This window comes from Crocuta crocuta, unplaced genomic scaffold (genome assembly GCF_008692635.1).
Source record: "Crocuta crocuta isolate KB4526 unplaced genomic scaffold, BGI_CrCroc_1.0 scaffold619, whole genome shotgun sequence".
Taxonomy (NCBI): Eukaryota; Metazoa; Chordata; class Mammalia; order Carnivora; family Hyaenidae; genus Crocuta; species Crocuta crocuta.
In genome coordinates, this window is record NW_027533395.1 from 2,418,395 (window position 1) to 2,445,224 (window position 26,830).

The 26,830-nt window shown below is 35.3% G+C and overlaps 1 protein-coding gene across 2 annotated transcripts in view; it reads right to left on the reverse strand.

Annotated features, from left to right (window-relative positions):
• The window catches only part of NT5C2 (5'-nucleotidase, cytosolic II), a 92,060-nt gene that overhangs the window by 42,067 nt on the left and 23,163 nt on the right, over positions 1-26,830 (reverse strand). For both annotated transcript variants that reach the window (XM_077748475.1, XM_077748476.1), the window contains exons 3-4: positions 26,254-26,378; positions 755-828 (exon numbers count right to left, since the gene is read on the reverse strand). In XM_077748475.1, coding sequence (XP_077604601.1) covers positions 755-828; positions 26,254-26,354 — 175 coding nt within the window. In that variant the 5' untranslated portion in view covers positions 26,355-26,378. The remainder of the gene's footprint in view (positions 1-754; positions 829-26,253; positions 26,379-26,830) is intronic.

The following is a 26,830-nucleotide window of genomic DNA, read 5'->3' on the forward strand; positions in this document are numbered from 1 at the left end:
ATTTTAAGATTTTTGTGTGAAGACAGTATTTTTTAGAGAAAATTTATGAAAAGATTCTTTTCCAAGTGTTGTGGCAATACACACATGCATGCACATACGTATATGAACATGCATTCAACTCAGTCTTCCACCCCGACTACTTCCTAAATTAAATGACATTTTCACCAGATTCCAAATATTTCAATAAAAACATCATTAAGTTCTGAAAAATCTTGCAACTAATGACTAATACATTATTTTAAATATATCTCAGAGACAGGAAAGGAGAAACAGCACAGTGCTGTGTTTAAAGTCTATCTGATAATGAATAAAACGAATAGTTCTAATTTAAAAAAGTCTTTATACAGTATATTTGCAATCTATTTGACTTAGGAATAACATTAAAAATTTTAACTGATAAAAGTTTTCCTTGGGTAGAGCAAAATATACAAAATTCCATCCTTGAAGAACAGATTAACAAAGTAAAAGTCAGAAGTGCTCTAATATACACACTAATGTATAATTTCACTGTATTATTTCTTACCAGGGTCTCTAAAATAATTTAATACTGTTCTACATATCTTTACTATCTAAATCTCAAGGATAACTGGTAATTTCAATATTCATAAATATCAATGGAAGGAGCTTTCATAACAAGAACTTCTGGTAGCTAAATATATGATTAAATCAACAAGCATTTATTAATTGCCTGCTGTAGAACCACTGTGTTATATCTAAACCAGTAGTTCTTAAGCAATCAAAAAGTGCTACTCACCAGCAAGTGTGTAATCCATGTCAAAACCAAAACACTTTATTTTTTCCATGGCTAAACTTCGGTTCACAAACACCCTAAAACAAGGAGCAAAAAATAATATCTGAATTAATACTGAGACAAACCAAAAAAAAAAAATTCCTAATTTAATAGAATTGGCTATCTTTCTAGATTTTTTCATTTAGGTACCAATATTTAGATTCATAACAAAAATGATTCAAGTCCTTCTTATACCATAAGTGAAATCAGTAATTATATAAAGAAACACGTATTTTCTTATTGTACCTTGGTATTAACAATGCCATGTGCTGAAGATTTCAGAGATTTCTCCTTTCCTAAGTCTGACCCACCAAATAAGTTGACGCTTGAGATTTTATAATATATTCACTCATTCATTTGTAATTTATTTCATAAGCAGAGGTTCATTTAAAGCCTACCATGTGCCAGATACTAAAGATATAAATATATAGAGATTCATTCAAACACTGAGTGCCTACTATATCCCAAACAAGGTACATGATACAGCAGTGAACAAAGAATACTTGCCCTCATGGAACTTTTATTTTCCTTGAGGAAATTCAGCCTAGTAGGAGAGAGACTTATACACACATAAGTTTAGCAATTCAATAATTGCTATACAGTAAGACATAGGAGAGAGCACCAGTTCTTTGGGGGCTGAAAAGATGTGTGAGTTGAATCTTAAGCAGTCAGTGGAAGTTTTCCAATTGTACAAAGCAAGAAAGGCAAGCCAGGACAAGGTTTATAGTAAACTATAAAACATTTACAGTGGCTGGAGCCGAGGAAGTTTGTTTTGGTTTTGCTTTTCTGTTTGTTTTTGCAAAAGGAGGTTTTTCCAGAAGGGCAGGGGGAGGAGGAAAGGGCAATAAAAACTATGCAGCCAGGGGCACCCACGTGGCTCAGTCGGTTAAGCATTAGACTCTTGATTTCGGCTCAGGTCAAGATCTTGTGGTTGATGAGCCTGAGCCACGCACTGGGATCAGCACTGACCCTGTGGAACCTGCTTGGAATTCTCCCTGTCCCTCTCCCCCTCCCCTGCTCTTGCTCTCTATCTCAAAATAACTAAATATATTTTTTTAAAAAGCTAAAAGGTTAGGAGTCAAAATCATGAAGATTTTGTATGCAACATCAGAGTATGGACTTTACTGGCAGACAAGCACAAATTATCAGATTTTGAGGAAATGAAATAATCAGTTTCAAATTTCAGAAATCATTTTTGAAGACACAGGGGAAACTAAAAATATAATGGCATGGTACATCATAACCATGATGATATTGTGGGGTAAGTTTTAATCATTTCTGAAAATAAAAATATGCTTTCCATCTTATCCCCAGCTTGATAGCAAAAGCACTTAATGGTTCATTCTCTTATTGTAAAACCTTTTCTTTGCTTTCATTTTATAAGTAACTATGAGAAATGAGAATCCTACAAATCACCTAGAAAACTTGTTAAAAATAAAGATGCTGGTCTGGGCTCCCCTATTAATGATGTACAGGTCAATAACCTCCAAAGAGGACACACTATACCAGGGGAAACAGAAGACTCCGCTGGGCACAAAAAGATTCTAGGTCTTCCTTCTACTGATAACTTAGCTCATCGCTTAAAAATGTTGAATTTATATGTTTTCTACTATATATAAATAAGGACAAGAGTACGTGAAGGAACGAATGTTCTATATTTTAACTGATGGGATACTGAGGAGTTTGGGAACCACTGACCTAGACAATGATATTTAAAAAACATTTTTTTTTAAGATTATTTATTTTGAGAGAGACAGAGACAGCATGAGTGGCAGAGGAGCATAAAAAAGAGGGAGAGTGAGAGAATCCCAAGCAGGCTCTATGCTGCCAGCACAGAGCCCACTGTGGGGCTCAAACCCATGAAACCGTGAGATCATAAACTGAGCTGAAAACAAGAGTCAGACACTTAACTGACTGAGCCACCCAGGTCCCCCATAATTTTTTTTGACTCTTCAGCAACTCATATATTACTATTTTAAATTTTAACACAGAACTTTTCCTCTCATCTCAGAATGTATGCATGAATTTTAAATGCAGACCAAAAAAATCAAGTATTTGCTTAGAAATATTTTATTTTTTTAAAACATTTTTTAAATTTTTATTATTTTATTTCTAGGAGAGAGAAAGAGAGAGAGAGACAGCGTGAGCAGGGGAGGGTCAGAGAGAGAGGGAGATACAGACTCTGAAATAGGCTCCAGGCTCTGAGCTGGCAGTCAGCACAGAGCCCGACGCGGAGCTCGAACCCGCGAACCGTGAGATCATGACCTAAGCGAAAGTTGGATGCTTAACTGACTAAGCCACCCAGGTGCCCCTGCTTAGAAATATTTTAATCAAGGACTTAAAATCAATAGGCCCTTGAATTAAGAACTAGTAATCTTCTGAAAAATAGGAAAAATCATTACTTATCTTGGTGTGCTATGCACACTAGATTAGCTCTATAAAACCCTTAGTTCCTGAGAACTAAATCCTGAGAATTAATGCCAGTATTGATATTTAGCTCCTTATCTCTGTAATGCTATAGATTAACACTTCCTTTCTCTAAAGGGATTATGTACATCAATTATGCTTTCACTAGTTTATCTACTAAGTACAGATGAGTTGTATATGAAAGTCATTGTTTAGAATCTAGGTAATACTGAGTCTTGTATATTAGTTTTGCCAATGACCAATGATGAACCATGTTTTAGATAAAAAGTACCTATCAGGTTTATTTATAATTCCTCTCTTACCCTAAATTATTCTAACTATGTTCTTTGCACATGATGTATATCTAAAACTAGTCCTTTGCATTTTTGGCTTCCTCTGCAGATATGTATTTTTCTTGGGGCTTCTTTTTCCTTTAATTAGACCTGTCGGGATCTCTAGCTTCCTATTTTAAGTTGCCCTAGTATACGTCCTTTCTTATGGATAGGAAGGGGATAGAAGACTAGTGCGTAGCTAAAAAGATACAAGGAATTACAAGATAAATGACACCAACCCAAATTTTTTAAACACCCCCACAACCACAAATATATCAACATGACCCTTCTACCACTTCATCAAATTTCACCCTGCTTTTACTAATAAAAAGCATCTACTTTATCATCACCTTTTCTCAGTTACATAAATCCTTTTGAAGGCACAAGAGGGAGAAGACACAAAGTAATGGTTCTAACTCTGGAAACCAAATGTTGTGGCTGAAGCTTAAGCTTTTCAAACACACTCTCAATTCAGGCTAGAGGCCAACTGGATCAAATCCTTGATCAGAGCCCAAACAGCTGACATGCCTAAAATATTCTATGGGAATTCAGGCAGGAATGGACTGGGAAGATTATTCTTCCTTGTGATACAACCCAGGAGGGATACTCGTTGGGGCCACATATTAAAAGAAACAGTTTGTTTCTGATAGAAGAATGATGTGAGCTGGTTTCAGACACAGCGAAAATCACAGGGAAAACACCAGACTTTGTTAATATCATTCAATCAGTGCTAAAGGTAGAAAGAAACTATCAACAGACCCAGCAAGATAGCTTACCACAGTTTCTTTCTTGGTCAGAAGAAAAATTAAAACTATACTCCTCATCACATTATTCTAAGGATATGAAGATCATAATGACCCTTAAGTATTATCCAATACAAACTCTTGGAATCACATATATTAGGAATATGAAAATCTAATGTGTTTGCCAAAATAACCGCTGCTAAACATCCATCAAATTGCACTCTTTCCTCTATGATTTACTTGTCACTTTATTCAATCAGCACATGTGTTTTAAAGTCTGGTACAAAGCTGGTACCACTTTATGACATATTCCCAAAGCTGTTTTTCAGGGAGTAGCCTGAGTGAGGAAAGACTTTTTAGATGCCTAATCTTAGGAAATAAGATGTCCTATGAAGATCTTCCACCAAATATCCCATATCTTTTCTTTTTCATTCAAAATAAGTAACCTCATTCACAGAAGCAATTCCTGAATTTAAGAAACAATCACTTCTGTCTCCCCTTCTCATTTCTATTATGAAACAAAAGAAAAACTTCACATAGATTTTCATCTCTTCTTTTCTTTCCCTAATTTTGTTATAAAACATGAGAGGAAAGGGCAATAGGAGATTAAATCTAAATCATGTGCAAATATCTAAAGTGTATTAAGTAAAGCTATAATGACAAAAGGGAACAGCTGGATCATAGAGAAATGTAATTATATATATGCTCAGATTTACAAAGATAATAAATATCCAAATGCTGAAAGTATGCACTGACTTCAGAAGAGAGGCAGCCTGCAGCCAGAAATATCATGTCTCCAGGATACAGTCTTTAAAAGAAACAATCTCTTGGCCTCAAACTATTCACTATTCTTTACTATTATTAACAAAAGAAAGTATTAGGTACTGTATCAGTTAAAAGACTGGGTCACTGTCCCACCATATATTTAAAACAAAAAGATTTTATCTGCTTAGAGAATTCAAAAATTTCTATTGGTCCCGGGGACCTTGACTCTTGTCTTTGCCAATTCCAGTTTACTTGTGTCTCTTTTCTAAATTATTAACCAGTGGAACACACTCCACTGTAAAGCTCCACTTCAAGAATGTGAATACAGTTATGAAATTAACTTTCCAAAGCTTGCTTTAAATAAAACACAAGGTCTCCACCCTAGAAAGCATGACTGACCTAAGCATCCAACCTTAAAATGCAATTATCAGCCAGAAATTCCTACATATTAAGGCATTTGCAAGATACAGATTTGAGCATTAACAAGAGAAATGATCTTTAGGAAAGAAGACATAGAAGCACTATAAAACCAGGCACAGATTTCAACACAAATATAAATAATAGCTTTTATTATCATATCCCACTACAATAAGACATGAAACTAAAGAAATTCTATCCAATAAAGATATTAACCATAAGAAATAAAACTAATTGCTTTAAGAACAGAGATCTAATATCCTCATACTTAAGAAACATGAACATGCAATTTACTAAATTTGGAATTTTGTAAATAGCAAACTCTTAGTGGTTTTGAGATGTGATTGATAATTCAAAGCAGCATTACCTCATCTGTCACTGGTTGCAGTTCTGCAATGTGTGAAAGTATAAGTCAATTAGTTCTTGAAGTCACATAACAAAATTCTTCTTTATGTCCCTAGTACAATTTATTTTTGTGTAACCTGAACTTAACTTCAAGAAGACTGTTTTAGTCTGAACCAAGCCCCTCCAACAGCATGTATCTTCTGAGACAGTGTTGGAGAAAACTCTTCTGTGTCTAATTTAACTTGTCATTGGATATCACTGTTGCTCCACACAAATCCATTTGGAATAGAATTTCTTTGGCGATGGTGAACTTTATCCCTAGCTCCTCCCCTTGTCTACGAGTCACAATTTCCTGGCCAAGGGCCCAAAAACAGTTACCGCAACAACAAATGAGACTAAAGATACAAGGATAAAATCTCGGGTTTATTTTGGTTATGGGTTTGTGTAATAATATACGCAAACTTTGTTGCAATCAAAGAAGTTCCAAGTGCTTTTTTGAGAGTGCAAATTTAGATTATGAACCAAACAATGTCTCTTTGTGAGTGTATAATGTGTGTATGTTTACTTAATAAAAATATGCCACAATGTGGACTTCCATTGAAAATCTAATTTAGTGTCTTTGTCCCCAAATTAGTTTCTATTTCTCTTTTGGAACTCTCATTTCACCACTCAAGCCTAAAATCTCGTTAGTATCTTTTGACTCTTTACTCTCCCTAAAATCCATATTATCTGAAGTGCCTTAATTTAAATTTTCAAATGTCTATGGAATCCAGGTCACCCATTTCATACTGCTAACAACTTGTTCAGGTCCTTGTTAACTCATTAACTCTTGGCAATTACCTATGAATTGCTCTGCCTGCACACTAATGGCCAAATTGACTGCTTTCAAGTCGTACTACTCAAAGTGTGGTATGTTGTCCACAGACCAATGCTGTCCTGTGAACAGATGTTACTAATCCATGACAGGACACATACAGAAATTACAAGTACTTAGAAACTTTTATAGCAACTGTGAAAATTTTACATATGTTGAAGATAATAATAAAAAATGTAGGGGTGGGGTGCGTGAGTGGCTCAGTTGGTTAGAAACCTCATGCTCTCTCCCAAAAACTAAACATTAAAAAAAAAGGTAAACTTACAGGTCTCTTCATTTTCCTAGTAATTCACTTTTAGTATATTTTATAAATGTATCAATTTGACAAGACTGGAATTAAAACAAAAAAACTGGTCCCTCATCACCGATGATTTCTGAAGCACTATCCTAAAGTTCAAACTCCTAAAGCCCATGTCGATTTCCTACTTAATAACCTTCAGACATTCTTCACTACCTACCCAAACTGACATGTTTCTGTATATTACGAGTTCAAAGCTGTTTACGATCTTTCCAAAATCAGTTTTATCTCAAGTTGCTCCACATCATGCAGCTTTTGTTCTAATGATCAAAATGAACTACTTGTTATTTCCTGAAAGTGCCCTGAAGCTTTGTTTATGCTGTTCCCTATACCTGAAATGTCCTCCTCAGTTATCTCTAATTTTTCAAGACACAGTAATCTCAGGTGATTTCTTCAAGAAACTATTCTCGCTGTGCCACAGAACTATCTGACAGTGATGTCTATGGGTCTCAGATTACTTTTCTAATACTTCACAAAAGAGATTATAAAGTTGTGATCCATGTAAAAGGTCTGAATATTCAAATATTATTTTGGCATGTAGTATATTTTGTCACATATATAAAATATATGGGTAGTTCTCCTATTCTTCACTAAATTATCACCTTTGAGGCCAGGATTTACTACCTTCCCAAAACCTAGCATAGGGCCTTGTAAAGACCAGATACAATATTCACCTGAGTATTGAGTTTCTTTTAGGGGTAATAAAAGTGTTCTAAAATTAGACAATGGTATTGGTTGCACAATTCTGAATATACTAAAACCATTGAATTGTATACTTTAAAAGGGTGAATTGAATGATATGTGAACTATATTTCTATAAAGCTTTTAAAAAACAATGGCAAGACCTCAGTCTGCCTTTGTCTCTATCCTTCGGTAAAAAGTATGCTTGGTGATGTAAAATATATACAGGTAAGAACTAATTTATGAAATGGAATTCTAAAAATTGATATTCAAATACCATGGATATACAGACACAACAAAAAAACTGGGGGACTAGATTTTATAAAAGCAAAAATCATTTAAGTAATATTAGTTTTTGTTTTCATAAACTTCAGCCATTAATTTACTAATTCATTTGAATATTTTCTGAGGAACACCCGCAGGATGGATACATTTTATTTATCACATTGTGCCAGGAGAACGGCACCCTGTGCTTTAGAAGTTTGAACAACACGGGTGCCTTGTTGAGCCTGGGTGGCTCAGTTGGTTAAGCAACCGACTTCAGTTCATGAGTTCCAGCCCCACATCGGGCTCTGTGGAGCCTGCTTCAGATCTCTGTCTCCATTTCCCTCTTTGCGCTCTCTTGCTTGGTCGCTCTCTCAAGAATAAACAAACATTAAAAAATTAAAAAAAAAAAAGTATGAACAACAAGGGGCACCTGGGTGGCTCAGTTGGTTAAGCATCTGACTTCAGCAGAGGTCATGATCTCATGGTTTGGGTGTTCAAGCCCAACAGTGGGCTCTGTGTTGACAGCATGGAGCCTGCCTGGGATTCTCTCTATCTCCCCTCTGCTCCTCCCCCAGTCACACACGTGAGTTCTCTCTCTCTCTCTCAATACATAAATAAGCTTTTAAAAAACAGTCTGGGGGCACCTGGGTGGCTCAGCTGGTTAAGCGTCTGACTTCGGCTCAGGTCATGATCTCATGGTTTGTGAGTTCAAGCCCCATGTCAGGTTCTGTGCTGACAGCTCAGAGCCTGGAGCCTGTTTCAGATTCTGTGTCTCCCTCTCTCTCTGACCCTCCCCTGCCCATGCTGTCTCTCTCTCAGAAGTAAATAAAAAACATTAAAAAAAATTTTTTTTAATTTAAAAAAAAAACCAGTCTGAATAACAAGCATATACCATTTCTAAAAGTAAAACATGAATTATAATATTCACCTTTCAGGGTGCCTGGGTGGCTCAGTTAGTTAAGGATCCAACTCTGGCTCAGGTTATGATCTCACAACAAGCCCCACATCGGGCTCTGTGCTGACAGTTCATAGCCTGGAGACTGCTTTGGATTCTGTGCCTCCCTCTCTCTCTGCCCCTCCCCTGCTAAGTACTCTCTCTCTCTCAAAAATAAATAAAACATTAAAACTTTTTTAAATATTCAATTTTCTTACTCAAATACTCAATATAAAAATGTTCCAGGGAAAAGAAGGGACTATGGTGGCACGCAAAGAACAAAATTAAAGATGATTAAAATTTAAGATGCCATGAGTTATAAAACTCACCCATATTACATGCCACTAAAAGCTGGTGCAGGGGCAGGTGGAGGGGATGCTCAAGAAAAGTTAGAGCCTCATAAAGCCATGGCTATCACAGGGCTATACCCATAATATGAGGAAGAAGAAGAAATAAATCTATAGCACTGAAGAAACACACAAGAAAATTTGCACATCTCAGCCCTGATAGTCTAGGACTGGGGGCGAGAATTTGAACAGTCATGTAGTAGGTTTGTGGTCTGAATTTACACTGCTAGGATGGTTAATATTGCCCTTAGGTGACTGAAAGAAATGAAATCATCTGGAAGACCATAACTTAATTTTAGGTGGTATACTGCTAGATGTAGCCCAATTTCAGAGATGTTTAGATGTGAAAAAATGTATAAAATACTAAGAGTACTTACTGGCCATACTATCCACTAAAGCTTTCAAAGCACACTATAAGGAGATTCTCTTTAAGGAAGAGACATTAAAATTCCTTTCACCTTCTTTCCGAAATGAAGGAACTGCAGTAATGAGAACAGATGGTGGGGAATAAAAGACTAGCAAATTAAGAATATACAAATTAAGAGAGAAACCAGAGACATTATTAGTACATCTGAATATAAATTTACTGTTCTAGAACCTCAGTCTAAATAAATACAAGTTTTTCCAATCCCTTTTTTCCTATTTTCCTCTAAATTTTTTCATTTTTTTCTCCACAAATTTTTAAAGCAAAGACCAATGCACAGAGGATAATTTTTAAAATGCAGCAAAATACAAAGGTTAAATTTTGTGGAATAAAAATAAGAAGAAAGTATGATTATCCAACGTCATTAGGCCAACTTAACAATTGTACTCACTGTGCCTATAATGGAAAAGAGAGGTCAAAATCTAGAAGTTAAAATAAAAGCAAATGATAAAACTCATTTTGGCCTCTTACCTAGCAGCACTAGTAATAAAAGGCATTCCAACAACTCTAAAGGATCAGGGAGCAATGACACTAGGAGAGTGCATTTTTCCTGCATAACATATCCTAAATCATCTGTATTCCCCAAGTACATTCCCTTAAAGAAGAATAAACAATAACCTTTTTATTTACATAATTTTAAATAAGGAAGTTGAGGAGCTTCTCAAGTCTCATCACCCACCAAATCTATTGAGGTATAATTTACTTAAGATAAAATTCACCCATTTTAAAGTCTGGTGCGTTTTGGCAATCATACACACTTAGGTAACAACTACCACAATCAACCCCAAATAGTCCTTCATGTCTTTTTTTTTTAATTTTAGTTTTAAGTAATCTCTATACCCAACGTGGGGGCTTGAAATCAAAACCCCAAGATCAAGACTCGCATGCTTCACCAACGGAGCCAGCCAGACTCCCCTCCCTCATGTCTTTTTGCAATACTATCCCCAACTTCTGCCCCCAGCTACCACTGATCTATATTTTCTGTCACTACAGTTTTCATATAAATGGAATCAAATAACCTATCATTTGTGTCTGGCTTCTTTTTTCTTAGCACATTTCTGATGTTCATTCATGCTGTTACATGTATCAAAATCAGTTATTTTATTCCTAAGCAATACCACAATTTGTCTATCCATTAAGTTAGTAGATACTTTGGGCAGTTCCCAGTTTTTTACTATTATAAATAATGTTGCTATAAACACTCAAATACAAATCTCTGTGGGGATATGCTTTCATTCCTCTTGGGTACATCCCTATAAGTAGAATTACTAGGTCATGTTTAATATAGTTATGAGCTTTTTTTTAATGTTTACTCATTTTTGAGAGAGAAAGCATGAGTGGAGGAGCAGAGAGAGAGGCAGACAGAGGATCTGAAGTGGTCTCTACACTGACAGCCACGAGCCCCATGTGGGGCTTAAACTCACCAACTGTGAGATCGTGACCTGAGCTTAAGTCAGATGCTCAATCAACTGAGCCACTCAGGCACCCAGTCATGTTTAACTTTAAAAGGCAATGCCCAAATGTTTTTCTCTTTTGCATTCTCATCAGCAATGCATTAGAGTTCCAGGTGCTCCATATTGTCAATGTTTTGTTTTTTTAATTTTTTTAATGTTTATTTATTTTGAGAGAGAGGGAGAAACAGAGCATGAGCAAGGGAGGGCCAGAGAAAGAGGGAGATACAGAATACGAAGCAAGCTCTAATCTCTGAGCTGTCAGCACTGAGCCCCAAACAGGGCTCAAACTCCCAAACGGTGAGATCATGACCTGACCCAAAGTCGGACACTTAACAGACTAAGCCACCCAGGCACCCCTGCAGTGTTTTTAATTTCAGTCATTCTAGTGGGTCTGCAATGGTATCTCATTGTGTTTTTAATCTGTATTTCCATAATGACTAATGCTGTAGAGCATCTTTTCAAGTGCCTATTGGCCATTTCTTTTTCTGTGTGAAATATCTATTCAAATCTTTTGCCCATTTTTAAACTGGGTTTGTCTTAATGTTGTGTTGTGAGAATTCTTCATACATTTTGGATGTAAGTCCTTCATACATTTTGGATGTAAGTCCTATATATATATTAGATGTATATGCATTGAGAATATCTTCTCCCAGTCTGTGGCTTGCCTTTTCATTTTCTTAATGGTTTCTTTTAAATAGCAGAGTGGTTTAATTTTTAAATTTTGATGAAACCTAGCTGATCAGTTTTAATTTTCATGTTTTTATGTATTTTATCCAAGAAATTTTTAGCCACTTTAAGGTCACGAAGATTTCCACCTACACTTTACTTTTTACTTCTATATTTAGGTCTAGGATCCATTTTGTGTTATTTTTTATATATGGTTTGAGGTAAAGGTCAAGGTTCTTTTTTTCTGTATGAATGTTCAGTTGTTCCAGCCATTCAGTTACCTTGACCTCACTGCTGAAAATCAATGGACTATGTATGTGAAGGTCTATGAAGGCCCTATTAGGTTTCATGGTGTATATATCTCTATCCTTACACTAATACCACAGTATCTCCAATATCATAGGTTTACATAGGCTCAAATATAATTTCTGTAATAATAATCTTTTACTATTACTATTAGGAAAACATTTCATAGATATCAAATGATATCTATATCTAAATATCACACATATAAAAACTGTGAATATTAGAATTCTTTTCATATCAAAACACAAAATTTATCCATTTATTTCTAAATGGATAATAAACTCTAACTGATTTCATTTATATTATCCATGCATTTCAAATGAACTTGCTCAGGGGAGCCTGGCTGGCTTAGTTGGTGGAGTATGGTTCAGTGTCATGAGTTCAACCCCTACACTGGGCATAGAGCTTACTTTTAAGAATAAATAAATACATGAGTAACTATAAAAGCTAATCATTAAAAAAAATGTGAACTTGCTCATTACCTGTTCAGACAGTATGGGAATTGCCCCAGGGGCTCCTAGAAATAAACCTAAAAGAATATCTCAACCCTTATGGTATCCTTTAGTTTATACAGATTTCTAACTAATTCTAACACATATGTTGCCATACGGAGAAAATTAATACTAATTACTTTCTAAGAATTTTGACTGCTCCAGAAATATAGTTCTTTTTTTAACTGAGTTTTTAATGTTTATTTACTTAGAGAAAAAGAGTGGGGGAGGGGCAGAGAAAGGTGGGGGAGAGAGAGAATTCCAAGCAGGCTCCACATGGTCATTGCAGAGCTCGATGCAGGGCTCGAACTCACAAACTCTAAGATCATGACCCAAACTGAAATCAAGAGTTGGAGGCTTAACCAACAGAGCAACCCAGGTGCCCCTAGAAATACAGTTCTCCTTAAATCTACAAACAAGCTTTATAAACCATATATGTACAAGATTGACAAATATTACCAACGTCTGTAATAATCTTTATCATAAAAATTGTTTAACAACTGCAGGCTTATACCTGGTGTTAGAAAGAAAGAAAGCCTACTAAACCTAAAGCAGTCTTTTCTAATTTTCAAAAAGAAATCTCAAATCTAGTGATGTCATGAGAGGTCTAAAAATAATACAGAATTATTATGCCCATGGTTGTTCTTTTTATTCAATAATGAGGTTTCAAATAGCAGTAAGTGGGCCAATTTTATTTTGCTCAAAATCAACCCAAGATTATATTTTTAAAATGCTAAACGTGGAGCCCTGAAAGTACTTCAAAATTTCTAATAGAAGAACTAGAAAATGAATTAAGAGGTTCCAGAAAATCAAAATTAAAATTTCACTGTATTCTTAAAAAATTTTTTTTTGAGATCTACATCCTACTTAATCAGAGAATGTCTCTGAAATTAAGTAGGTCTAGTTACTCTTGAAGGTTAGGAATGAAATAATTAGTACGCAATCATTAACTTACGTGGCACCTATTATAGTGGTAACAAAAAGAGTATCAAGAGCAATTCAAACTCTGAGGCATAAGAGACAATAATATAAAAACAATGAAAACTCTAACATAGAACTATTTTATATTGCAAAATAAAAAGGCATAGGGGATTCTACTCAAAATTGAGTTTTTGTCTACACTTCCCAGAAAGAAACAAAATCACAAGCCGCCTTTCACTGAATCTTTCACAACATTTTCCAAAGGCACAAATTATTTGAAAATGCTTTTGAGCTTTTAAACTTCACTCATGTCTATGTAAAACTCCTTGGTAAGACACCCCTATTTATTTCCAATCTTCATAAACACTTTCTGCAGAAAAACAAAATGAGTTTACCACAAAGTAAACAGGGTGCTTAAAGCTCACTAAATTCCTATGGAGAGTATTCATCCTCAATGGTGTCTTTCAAAATAGCAATAGTAAAACTTTATGGTAGATTACATGTGAAGCATTAACAATGTAAGCTTTCAGCTAAATTTCTTTCAATCTCTCCCTCTACATTCCCTGTCCGGCTGGTAACACTGCTTCTTAATCTTCCAATTCACAGATGAGTAGAACATTTTTTCACTGAGAAAAATGAAGGAGAAAGAATAATAAACTCACTTACCCTTCCTTAGACATTCTCAAAGATCTACTTCCTCTGGATGAGAATACAGGATCAACAAACAAGCTTCACTGATCTTTTGAGAACTGTGGCTCATTTGTTAAAGCACAGAGAACTCCGGCCCTGAGAGGCCCAACAAATTCGGGCACAATGCCGAACCCTAACCAGGCAATATCTCAGTGACCAATAGCATCAGCTTGAAATACTCGAAAACCTAAGAATAATAGAAAAAACTGGAGGGCAGAAAAAATAACTAATAGTCTGAACTGTTTAAGACTGGTCAGTTTAGGCAAATGGCAAGTTCCCCTAAGAGACAGGAATGGTTAGTGGCAAACACAGAAAAAGCAAATTTACCCCCTAATGAGGCCTGCCAATAGTACGCAAACAATGAGTTTCACAGAATGGAGTAGCCCTAGTCAGTCCAAATCATTTTTAGTTTACTCTGGGAGGGAAAAAAAAAAAAAATCAATAGGATAAATAATACTATGTTTTAATTCTCAATTTAGTTATTTCCTCCCTTAGAAAATGAACAATGTGAACTACAGAAGAAGAAAGTATTTCTATGCCAATCACATTACAGAAGGAATATAAAATATTTCCACTGAGGTCTTTTTTTTCTGATCATTAACCACTTTGAAGGAAAACATCTGTGTTTACAAATATTTTACTCAATCACCTGAAAATTTCAGCTCATGTGGAAAGAAATTCACAGATCTTTGGCATATGGGAAATAAATCCCGAACATTCTAAAGGTTAATTACAAATTTCAGAGCAAGTCGAAGTTTGAAAGAAAAACATCTGCAAATTTCCTGCCTCGTGACCAATAAAATGCATAGGGATTATGCAACAAGGGGAAAAATAAACAAGTGTGTTAAAGTCTAAGAAAACTGAGATGTCAAGAAATCCTCTATTGGTGATTCAAATTAAAAATAAAATATACATATCTTCAAGAAACACTACATGAATTAAAACTTTAAAACAATTTCTTTAATATTACCTAAATATCTTCCTATAAAGATTTCTATTAGTACTAAAATATTTAGTCATCAGTAACTAAAAGCACTGCACCTGAAGCTAAAGTAATGCTGTATGTTAAGTATACTTGAATAATTTTTTTTAAATTTTTTTTATTTTTTAAAATTTTTATTTATTTCTGGGAGAGAGAGAGATAGACAGCGTGAACAGGGGAGGGTCAGAGAGAGAGGGAGACACAGCCTCTGAAACAAGCTCCAGGCTCTGAGCTGGCAGTCAGCACAGAGCCCGACGCAGGGCTCGAACCCACGAACCGGGAGATCATGACCTAAGGGAAAGTTGGACGCTTAACCGACTAAGCCACCCAGGCACCCCAACTTGAATAAATTTTTAATAAAAGCACCATTACATACTACAAATTCAAAAACTGTTATCAGTTTATTTAGAAAAACAGTATGGTGTAATGAAAACAGAATGAGCACTGGAGCAACAGAGTTTAAAGTCTAGTTTCTCCACTTTCCTGCTCTGAAACCTTGAATAAGTTACATATCCTAAGCCTCAGATTTTTTATCTATAGAAGACAACATCTGGTCGGGTTATCATCTGTCATTTGTAAGCACTCAAAGAACTACTATAACTCCGAGTGCTGGGGTACAGTAGAGCAACTAGGTTGCTTGTCAAGCATTATCTCACCAAAATATCTCTTGGGAAAAACTTTTTTTAAATTAACTTTTTAAATTGTACATGAATATAGGGGCGCCTGGGTGGCTTAGTCGGTTAAGCGTCCGACTTTCGCTTAGGTCATGATCTCGCGGTTCGTGGGTTTGAGCCCCGCGTCAGGCTCTGTGCTGACTGCCAGCTCAGAGCCTGGAGCCTATTTCAGAGTCTGTGTCTCCCTCTTTCTCTGACCCTCCCCTGCTCACGCTGTCTCTCTCTCTCCTAGAAATAAATAAAAATATATTTTAAAAAAACTTAAAAAAAATAAATTGTACATGAATATAAAGAACTTTCACTGACTATCCTCAAACCAAATTCCATAAATACAAGAATACAAACTGCATAGGGAAAAATGATCTAATCCTTAAGACCACCATTTCTCATGGTTTCTCTGGATTTTCACTTTGTGGCAGCACAGCTCAGTGTGATGGAAATCAATGTAATTACTATAAATGAGTAATGTTTAAGCCTTTACTACTTGCAAAGAGAAAGGAAAACAAAAATTCTTACTTGGACAAAGGGTATACACACTTACATGAGCTTCCTGCACAAATGACACTGCACTGTGTGAAGATGATTAGCTCTTCCAAGCTTCATATGTACAGTCAAGAAATATTATTCAATCTCTATGTGCCTGGTACCCATGATTCAAAGGTAAACATGGCAGTCCTTGATTTTAAGGAGTTCAAAGTCTAATGCAGGAGACCCACTCAAAGAGCTTAAAAGTAGTGTGTAACTACAGTATTAGAGATTTGCACAAAAGAGAGATGCATCTATAGTCTCTTGCGGGAGTCTTACTGAAAGACAAAATGCTCAAGTTATTGTTTTTTAAACTGATATTATGCTAAGCACTTTATATTATTCCACTTAATCTCAAAAAACTCTGAGGTATATATTTTTCCAATTCCACAGATGACAAAACAAGACTACAGAAGTTACATACTGTGATTCTAAAGAAATTAAATGGAATCATGCAAAACGCTAACCTAAGGCCTAACCTCTTAATCACTATGATAAAAGGATTCGATTAGCAGGTGTTAATCAGGCTAAAAGAGTGAGTGAAGACATTTCAACAGAAGAGGAACTATGAATGAAAAGCAGCAGACATAATGATGTGTGGGGGGAAAAATCGCCTCGACTCAGTTCAGAATTAATGGAATAGACCGTTTCATGAAGGGAAATGCTCAAAATGAAAGTAAAAAGAAAAGTCAGTCTTACAGGACCTTAAATGTTATGTTAAGGGGCTTAGAATTTATCCCATTGCACAGAGGATGTGATGCCAATGAAGGTTTTAAGCAGAGTGATAATATGATTTTAAAAACAGATTTTCAGCTCTGAAAAAATGAATGAAATCTTGCAGTATGCAACAACATGAACAGAGCTAGAGAGTATAATGCTAAGCAAAGTAAGCCAGTCAGTCAGAGAAAGACAAATACCACTTGTCTTGGTGACTTGACCATTTGATTTGTGACTTGATTCATAGTGGAATTTAGGAAACAAAAAACAAACAAAAACATGGATTTGAAGAAAGCAAGGCAAAGAGATCTATTAGGGTTACTGTAGTAATCCAGGACAATGAGGACCAGAGTCTGGACTAGTATTATCGGGAATGAAAAGGCCAGAATCTATAAATGACTAGGCTCATATTAAAGCACACATATGCATGTGTTCTAAATGTATTGAAAAGGGACTACAGGGGTGCCTGGGTGGCTCAGTCAGTTAAGTGTCCAACTTCTGCTCAGGTCATGATCTTACGGTTCGTGGGTTCGAGCCCGTGCTGGGCTCTGTGCTAACAGCTAGCTCAGAGCCTGGAGCCTGTTTCAGATTCTGTATTTCCCTCTCTCTCTCTGACCCTCCCCTGCTCACACTGTTTATCTCTCGCTCTCTCAGAAATAAATCAAACAGTAAAAAAAAAAAAAAAAAGAAAAAAAAAAAAAAAAAAAGCAAGCAAGCAAGCAAGCCTTGAAAAGAAGTAGTTGGAAATAGAGCCAGAAATGTATTTCGGGTCTTTTGATTCTTAAACCAAAGTTCTTTTAGGTTTAAATGTTTACTGTAGAATTGGAAACTATAAAAAGTAACATGGCATACTTGATATAAGATTCCAAAATGAAACTATGAAATTATCAAAAATTATAAAAATGAGAATTTCAAATGGAATAGATTCAGGTCAGACCCAACTAAAAAGAGAATTAGTGAACTGAAAGGTAGATCAGGAAAAACCTTCCAGAATGTAACATGGAGAGAAAAAAGGATGGAAAATATAGGAGAAAGAAAAAGAGAGGACACAGCACAAAAATGTAACATATGTTTATTAAAGTTCAGAAGAAGAGGATAAGGACAATAGAGTAAGGACAATATATGAAAAGATAATGACTGAGAATTTAGAAAAACAATTAAAGACAAGCATAGAATCAAGAATTCCAAAAAAAAAATCCCAAGCAAGAGAGAAAATAAATTCAAAGTTAATGAAGAGAAGTATGTGTGACAGTGTCACTTCTGATATGCCCTTCATATAATTTTAACTTTGAAAGCTCAGTACTAGTATATTGAATAACATATATAATAATGTTATGAAACAGGATGTATTATTATGTAACGTTATATATTACATTAAATGATAAATACAATCAAATCAGTAAGAATGGAAAGAAGGAAAAATACAACTTAAAAAGTAAACTAACAAATGAACCTAATTACACTGCATACAACTACCCTAACCACACTGTATGGAAAAACAGCAACAAAGAACTAATCCAAAAACTTAAAAAAAAAAAAACCCAACATTTGATTACATACTATTAGTCACTGGCAAGGTAGAGTAAGACAGCAGAAGTACTGCAAACAAATTCTGAACTTTTTTAAAATTATTTTTCTTAAATTTTTAAAGTTTATTTATTTATTTTGAGACAGAGACAGCAAGGGGTAGGGGCAAAGAGAGAGGGAGAGTGAATCACAAGCAGGCTCCACACTGAGAGTATGGAGCCCGATGTGGGGCTCAAACTCACAAACTGAGCTGAAATCAAGAGTCAGACACTTAACTGATGGAGCCACCCAAACGCCCCAAAATTTAAACTTTTTAAGTTTGTTATGATGTGAGCAAATCAATTTTGAAACTATTCCAGATGTATTATTAGAATGAGCAAATGAGTAAAGATGTTGATGCTGTGAAAAGTCAGGGTTCTTGCTACAGAACAACAGATATTTTCATGAAATCAAAGTAAACAAGGGGGCACCTGGCTGGCTCAGTGAGTAGAGCATGTAACTCCTGATCTCAGGGTTGCAGATCCAAGGCCTGTGTTGGGTGTAAAGATTACTTAAAAATAGAGTCTTAAAAAAAAAAAAGTAAACAAGAAAAGAACTTTCTTGGGAAAAACTGGAATTAGAAGGAATAGTGCAAACTCATGATTTCAAAAATATGTGTAAGAATGTGTGCTCAGTGTAAATAACTGACAAATAAAGGTTGACATCTCTGTAATACTCCACCCAAAACAAGCAGAACACGCTTTCTTCTCAAGTACACATATAAGATAGTCCAAATGTTAGCCCATAAACCAAACCTCAATACATTTAAGAGGACTGAATCATGTAAATCTGTTCTCCAAATACAATGGAATGAGGTACAAATCAATAGCAAAAAACATGTGGGACATTCACAAATACGTGGAAATTCAACAACATATTCCTAAATAACCAATGTGTCAAAAAGAAATCACAAGAGAAAATAGAAAATACTTAGAGATCATTTGAGGAAAAAAAAAACCCACAACATATCAAAATTTAGGGGATGCAATGAAAGGTAAATTTACAGCTTTAAAATGCATTTATTAAAAAAGAGAAAACAAAACAAAAAAGAAAATTTCTCAAAGTAATGACCAAAGCTTCTACCTTAAGAAATTAGAAAAGGAAGAACAAATTATACTCAAAACAAGCAGAAGGAAGGAAATGATAAAGAGCAGAGCAGAAATAAACAAAACAAATAGAAAAACACTGAAGATAAGGAAATGAAACCAAAGGTTGGTTTCAACAATATAACAACATTAGCTAGAACGATGAAGAAAAAGAGTCAAATTACTAAAGTCAGAAATGAAAGCAGACACATTACTACTGACCTTAAAGAAATAAAAACAAATATAAGAGAATACTAAAAACAACTGTATATCAACATAATAGATAAGAGATGAAATGGACAAATACCTAGAAACATGCAAACTACCAACGACTCAAGAAGAAATAGAAAATCTGAACAAACCAAGAAAAAGTAAATAGCTTAAGTCAGTAATAAAAAAAAAAATCTTCCAACAGCCCGAGCAACCTCAGTCCAGGGCTAAAACAGTTTAAAGGCACAAGTAGCGGGGCGCCTGGGTGGCTTAGTCGGTTGAGCGTCCGACTTTCACTTAGGTCATGATCTCGCGGTTCGTGGGTTCGAGCCCCGCATCGGGCTCTGTGCTGACTGCCAGCTTAGAGCCTGGAGCCTGTTTCAGTCTGTGACTCCCTCTCTCTCTGACCCTCCCCTGCTCACGCTGTCTCTCTCTCTCTGTCTCCTAGAAATAAATAAAACATTAAAAAAAAAAAAATTAAAGGCACAAGTAGCCCTAGCTACTTCAGACAGATGGAAGCCCTTTGTATTTTAGCAAGGTGGAGGGGAGGGGTGACAGAGGAAGTATGAGGGAAGAAGGAGAATTGAACATTAAATTATGTACACTGTCCTGATGCTGTATATGGATGCTGGTATGTCCAAATATTGACAAAGTTCATGTGTTTGCAATTTAAGAAAGGGAATTTCCAAAATCTTCTCTTGGTTGTATAAACTGGCTATATTCATGACCTTGTATGTATTTCATAAAGTGATTATCCATAAATACTGTTTAAAGTAAAAAATCTTCCAACAAAGCTGAAAATTGATAGCTTCACTGGTAAACTCTATCAAATGTTCAAAGAAGAGTTAACACCAATCTTTCTCAAACTCTTCCAAAAAATGGCTTCTATGAAGCCAGTACTACATCTTGATACCAAAGCCAGGTAAGACATTATAGGAAAAAGAAAATAAAGAACAATATTCCTTATGTAGATACAAAAACCCTCAACAAAATACCAGCAAACCAAATCCAATAAAGTACAAAAAGCACATGATCATTTCAATAGACACAAAAAAGCATGAGACAAAATCCAACACCATTTCATGATAAAAGCATTCAACAAACTAGGACTAGAAAGGAAATCTCAAACTAGGAATAAAAAGGAACTTCCATAACCTGATAAAGGACACCTATGATAAACCCGCAACTAACATCATACTTAATGATGAAAGATTGTAAGACTTCTTCTAAGGTGAGGCAAAAGAAAGGGTGTCTACTCTCACTAGTCCTATACAGCACTGTATTGGACATTACAGCCAAAATCAGGCAAGAACAAAGTCCTCCAAATTGGAAAACAAGAAGTAAATCTATCCTCATTTGCAGACGGTAGAATTACTTAAAAATCCACACACACACACACACACACACACACACACACAACAAAACTGTTGGAGCTAATGGTAATTGTGTTTTTATGCCATCCATATATCCTCTGTAGTGAAGTATCCGTCTTTTGCCCATTTCTTCATTGGGTTCAATTGTTAAGTTCTTTATACATTGTGGAAAGAAGTCTTTAACAGATGCATGATTTACAAATATTTTCTCAGTCTCTAGCAGCCTTATCCTTGATAGCTAAAAACCAAAAAGAGCCCTAAGGTCCATAAAAAGAAAATAGATGAACAAACTGTGGTATACTGATACAATGGAATGCAACATAGTAATAAAAAAGAACAAATTATTGATACATACAAAAATATGGATGAAAACTCTCAGACATTACTTTGAATAAAAGAAGCCATACACAAGAGTCCTTAAAGGTGAAATATGCTATCTAAATATGAGTAACATTTCCTCAAATGGAGTTTCTTTTTATGGATTTCATTAAATCAAAGATCTGCTATCTCTTATTCTCTCTCTTCCTTGCCGCCGCCACCACCACTTTTCTATTTTACTTTTAGGTAGGTTTTTGGAAGAAGCATAAAGGGAATGGTGGCAGAGAAACAAATTGAGAATGTTTTAGGATCCAGTATTGTCTTTTGAACAATAAAGTTTAGAGAATTTGTATTCCATCAAGTAGGATCACCACACATTATAAAGAGCATTTATACCTAGAAGAGACCAGGAATACCTATGATGTGAAAAAAACAGGTATGTCACTGAAAGTTTTTTTAAACTGTTCATGTTGAGATAATTCTAGATTCATATGTAGTAGTACAAAATAACACAGAAAGATTCCCCTATACCATTCACCTAGTTTCCACCAAGAAGAAGCCTGCATAAATACAGTACAATATCACAACCAGGGAGCTGATATTGGCACAATTCACCAACTTTAACCAGATTTCACCAGATTTACGTGCACTCATGTGTGTAGCTTCATGTAATCATCACTAGAGTCAAGACACACAACATAGAAAGATTGCTCTTCCTTTTCTCGTGGAAGAGACACTTCCATTAGGCCAAAAAAAAAAAAAAAAGGGTTAAAAAAGCCCTTCCCAGCCCCTGAATATTTATCTGCCATTCCCTACAAATATGAAACACTATTCAAAGCATCAGAATGATATACCAATGAAAAAAAGTTTAACACAGTTCTGTTAACTCTACCTCATCCTTATTCTGACAAGATACATGCCATCTGTACATTATTTAAGGAACACAGCTCTTTGACATTTCTGAGGACCTATCTCTTCCATGTGATTTTCAATTCATAAGATGGCTATTGAAATCTTAACAATTTATCCACTTGAATATTAAAACCCATACTAAAATGACAGGTTAATTCCATTTAATCAACTATACAACTAAAGAGCTGAATGACAGTCATGTGATATCACTAAGTGGTTAGTTGAGAAAGAAATTAAAATTTGTCAACCTGGCAGTTTCTCTCTGTATAAAACCTAATACTTGTTTTTAAATTGCAGTTTAAAAAAATCATCAACACTTCTAATTCTACTGGTGTGCCAAGCGACAGGTACTACAAAATAATTTTATATAGGTACACAAATATCTTTTTACTCCTTAAACATATATTATAATTTAACTTTGATTAGAGGAGAAATTAGGTTTCAATAAGCACTGGTATGCCTTTGGAGACCTAAATTTGAATTTAAAAAAATCATTTTGAAAAAATATATAAAGAACTTAAAGAAAAAGTGATTTCCTTTTTTTTTTTTATGTTTTTTTATTTATTTCTAGGAGAGAGAGAGAGACAGCGTGAGCAGGGGAGGGTCAGAGAGAGAGGGAGTGACAGACTCTGAAACAGGCTCCAGGCTCTGAGCTGGCAGTCAGCACAGAGCCCGACCCGGGGCTCGAACCCACGAACCGCGAGATCATGACCCAAGCGAAAGTCGGGACGCTTAACCGACTAAGCCACCCAGGCGCCCCAAGAAAAAGTGATTTCAATGTCTTTTAAAATAAGGCAAAAGACCGCTTAGCCAAAACCTCACAGGCCCAATTATTTATCAGACTTCAGTTCAACATGATAAAACCAATGCTGAATTCATAAGCTGTAGTCATAAAGAACCAACTTACAGAAATTCTGTACTATAATCATCAAAATTTAAAAGGAAAAAAAAAATACCTGACTTCAGCATCCTGGGCACAGTCAACGTCAAGAGAAGGTGAAAAATCTAATTGTTCCATTCTTGGGTTTGAGAGATAAAAATTGTGATCTATACTGATCACTATCAGATTCTAGGTGTTAAACAAGGAGCTACTTAAGAGGTAGTTGTCTAACTTGCCTCCTTCAAGCCACTGTAACATCTGAGCAACCCAGCCTATCTTCTGACCAAACAGCAAAACTATTCCAATGAAGGGTTTGGCTTGATAATTATCTTCAGCCTAGAAGACTCAGTAACCATAATAAGGAAATGAAAGACATACAACAGTCATACATTCTGAAAGCCAGTTTCTTAAAAATGACTCATGACCATCATTTTTAAGACTAATATTAGCAAGAAAAAAGCCAAAAGCTAGATGTGTATTTACTTAACTATTTAGCTTCGTCTAAAAAGAGAATTCTAAAGCATCACATACAGTGCAGTGTTTATGATAAATGATCATCAGAGTCTACCTAATTTAACAAATGATAAACTACCAACTCCAATAAATGTTTTTAAGAAAAAGCCCTAAAAACAGAATATCTTACAAACTGACTTAACTAGAAAACTAAAATAAATTCCTTTTCAATGACTTCTATTAAAATTTTTTAATTAACAAAAGCAAATACTTGCAAGAATTCAAGAATCCAGTTTACATTAAAAGGAAAATCTGCAACATGCTACCACATGGATAAACCTTGAGAACACTATGTTAACTAAAGTAAGTCTGTTGTGAAAAGACACACTGTATGATTGTACTTATACGAGTACTTAAGTACTTAGAGTATTCAAAATTATAAAGACAGACCATCTAATGGTGGTTGCCAGGGGCTGGAGGAGGGAAGAATGAGGAGTTATTTGTTTAACAGGTACAGTATCAATTTTACAAAATGAAGTTATGGGGATGGATACTGATGACGGCTGCACAACAGTGTGAATGTACTTAAAACCACTGAACTATATGCTTAACAGTTAAGACAGAAAATATGTGATATGTATACTTTACCACAATAAAAAAAGGAAAAAAATGTTTTAAATGATCTAAAAATTCAAATCCTTGAAGACGTTTTTTCTCTTGTTTCTATTATTTCAGATTGTATTCTACTATATGAAGACTACAAGATGCAGAACCAATCTACAATCTTACAGGAAATATCATTCTAAATGAGTCAGAAGCACTCAGGCTATGTATGACATATTGCATACAATTAGGACATGTGATATTTTCTAGATGATCTCTCTTCATTGCACAATTATAGCTCTTGTTTCTACTGACAAACATGTTACATCATAACCAAATGCATGCAGCATCAAGAATAAGCAAATAATTGAATAAGTATAAAACATCTATATATTTCCTCTTTCCTCCAGCCTAGAAACAAATGAGTAATTATGTGTTGTAGGTTCCTGGAGTTCCCATGCAACTTCTTAGCACTGCCAGTACACCAGCATTTCTACTTATACCTTGCTTACCGAAGATGGGAAGCCAGATAGTGCTAGTAGGGACCAGGTCTATCTTATGAATTTATGGAAAATGTAAACTTCTAATTTCTGTCTAAAAACAAATGATTTCTAAATGCAATACTTAACTTCTACATATCTTAGCTACTGAAGATTTGAATCTATTAAAAATAGCATTTAAAAATACTTACATTTTAAACTTTTACAGGATTTTTAAAAGGATTTAGAGAAAATATTAAAGTCTTAAGATAAGAAAATGTTGCTAATACTCAGCATTAACACATTCAAGCTAATACATAGTAGGCAGTAGACACAATTTTAAAATATTTAAAAATTAAAATCAGTTTGTGGCAAATGTCAAATAAGAATTTCACTTTGATTTTTAAATGTTTTTATTCATTTTTGAGAGAGAGAGAGCATCCACGCAAGTAGGAAAGGGACAGAAAACCCAAAGTGGGTTCTACACCGAAAGCAGAGAACCCAATGCAGGGCTCAAACTCACTGACCTGAGCCAAAGTCGGAAGCTCAAGCAACTAAGCCACCCAGGCACGCCTAGAATTTCATTCTTATTAACTAAGGTACAGAGCACCTGGGTGGCTCAGGCAGTTGGTTGAGCATCTGACTTCGGCTCAGGTCATGTTCTCACGGTTCATAGGTTCAAGTCCTGCCTCCGGCTCTGTGCTGACAGCTTGGAGCCTGGAGCCTGCTTTGGATTCTGTGTCTCCCTCTCTGCCCACCCTCTCTCTCGCTCAAAGATAAATTGAAAAATGTTAACTAAGGTACAATGTTCTAGCAGCTGACGACTTTCTTCACTTAAGGGCTTTTATTAGTAGATATAAGAAACTGAAAGAAATTTCCTTTTAAAACAGCAGCAGGAGTATGGTATACCAGTGCTTAAAAGTCTAGACTCTGGACTGGGTTTGAACCATGAGCTAACTGGGGCGCCTTGGGTGGCTCAGTTGGTTAAGCATCCGACTTCGGTTCAGGTCATGATCTCACAGTTCAGGAGTACAAGCCCTGTGTCGGGCTCTGTGCTGACAGCTAGCTCAGAGCCTGGAGCCTGTTTCAGATTCTGTATTTTCCTCTCTCTGACCCTCCCCTGCTCACGCTGTCTCTCTCTCTCTCTCTGCCCCTCTCTCAGAAATAAATAAAACATTAAAAAAATTTTTGAACCATGAGCTAACTATATAATCTATGCAAACTGCCTAACTTCTCCACACGTTAATTTCAACATCTGTAAAATGAAGACAATATGTGCCCACTTTATAGAGCTATTTTGAAGATTAAATAGACAAAATACTTACCGATGATAGGCTTCTCGCCGATACTTTTTTAGGGCATGCTTATCCATGTTAGCAGGCATATCTGCTGCATTCTGTAACCGATCGCTCCAGGAGGTTGACATTTTATTTCAATTGTATGCTGAATTCTAGAAAATAAAATCAGTTTAGTAGCTTAATATTAGTATCTATTTACTGTCATTTGATGTTTTAAAAAATTAGAAAAACTCTAGCTTGCAAATTTCCTGATATAATTATCTATTTAAATATATTGAATATGGTAAATATACTGAAAAATTATACTTACCTTTCTAAACTATGTCAATTTAGAAAAAATAATTTCATACGGTAATTTCTATCCAGACAGATCATATATTTCACTCCCAAACAATTAAGCATGACTACCAATAAAAACTAACTTCAATCCTAGATTCTAGAAGAGACCTAGACAACAGATTTGTGAAAATATATTAATTTTCAACTAATATAGATCTCAAAATGTGTAAAGTAAGCAACTCTTTTTTTTTTTAATGTTTCCTTTTGAGAGAGAGTGCATGTGGTTGCACTCTTGTGTGCACATGAGCAGGGGAGGGGCAGAGAG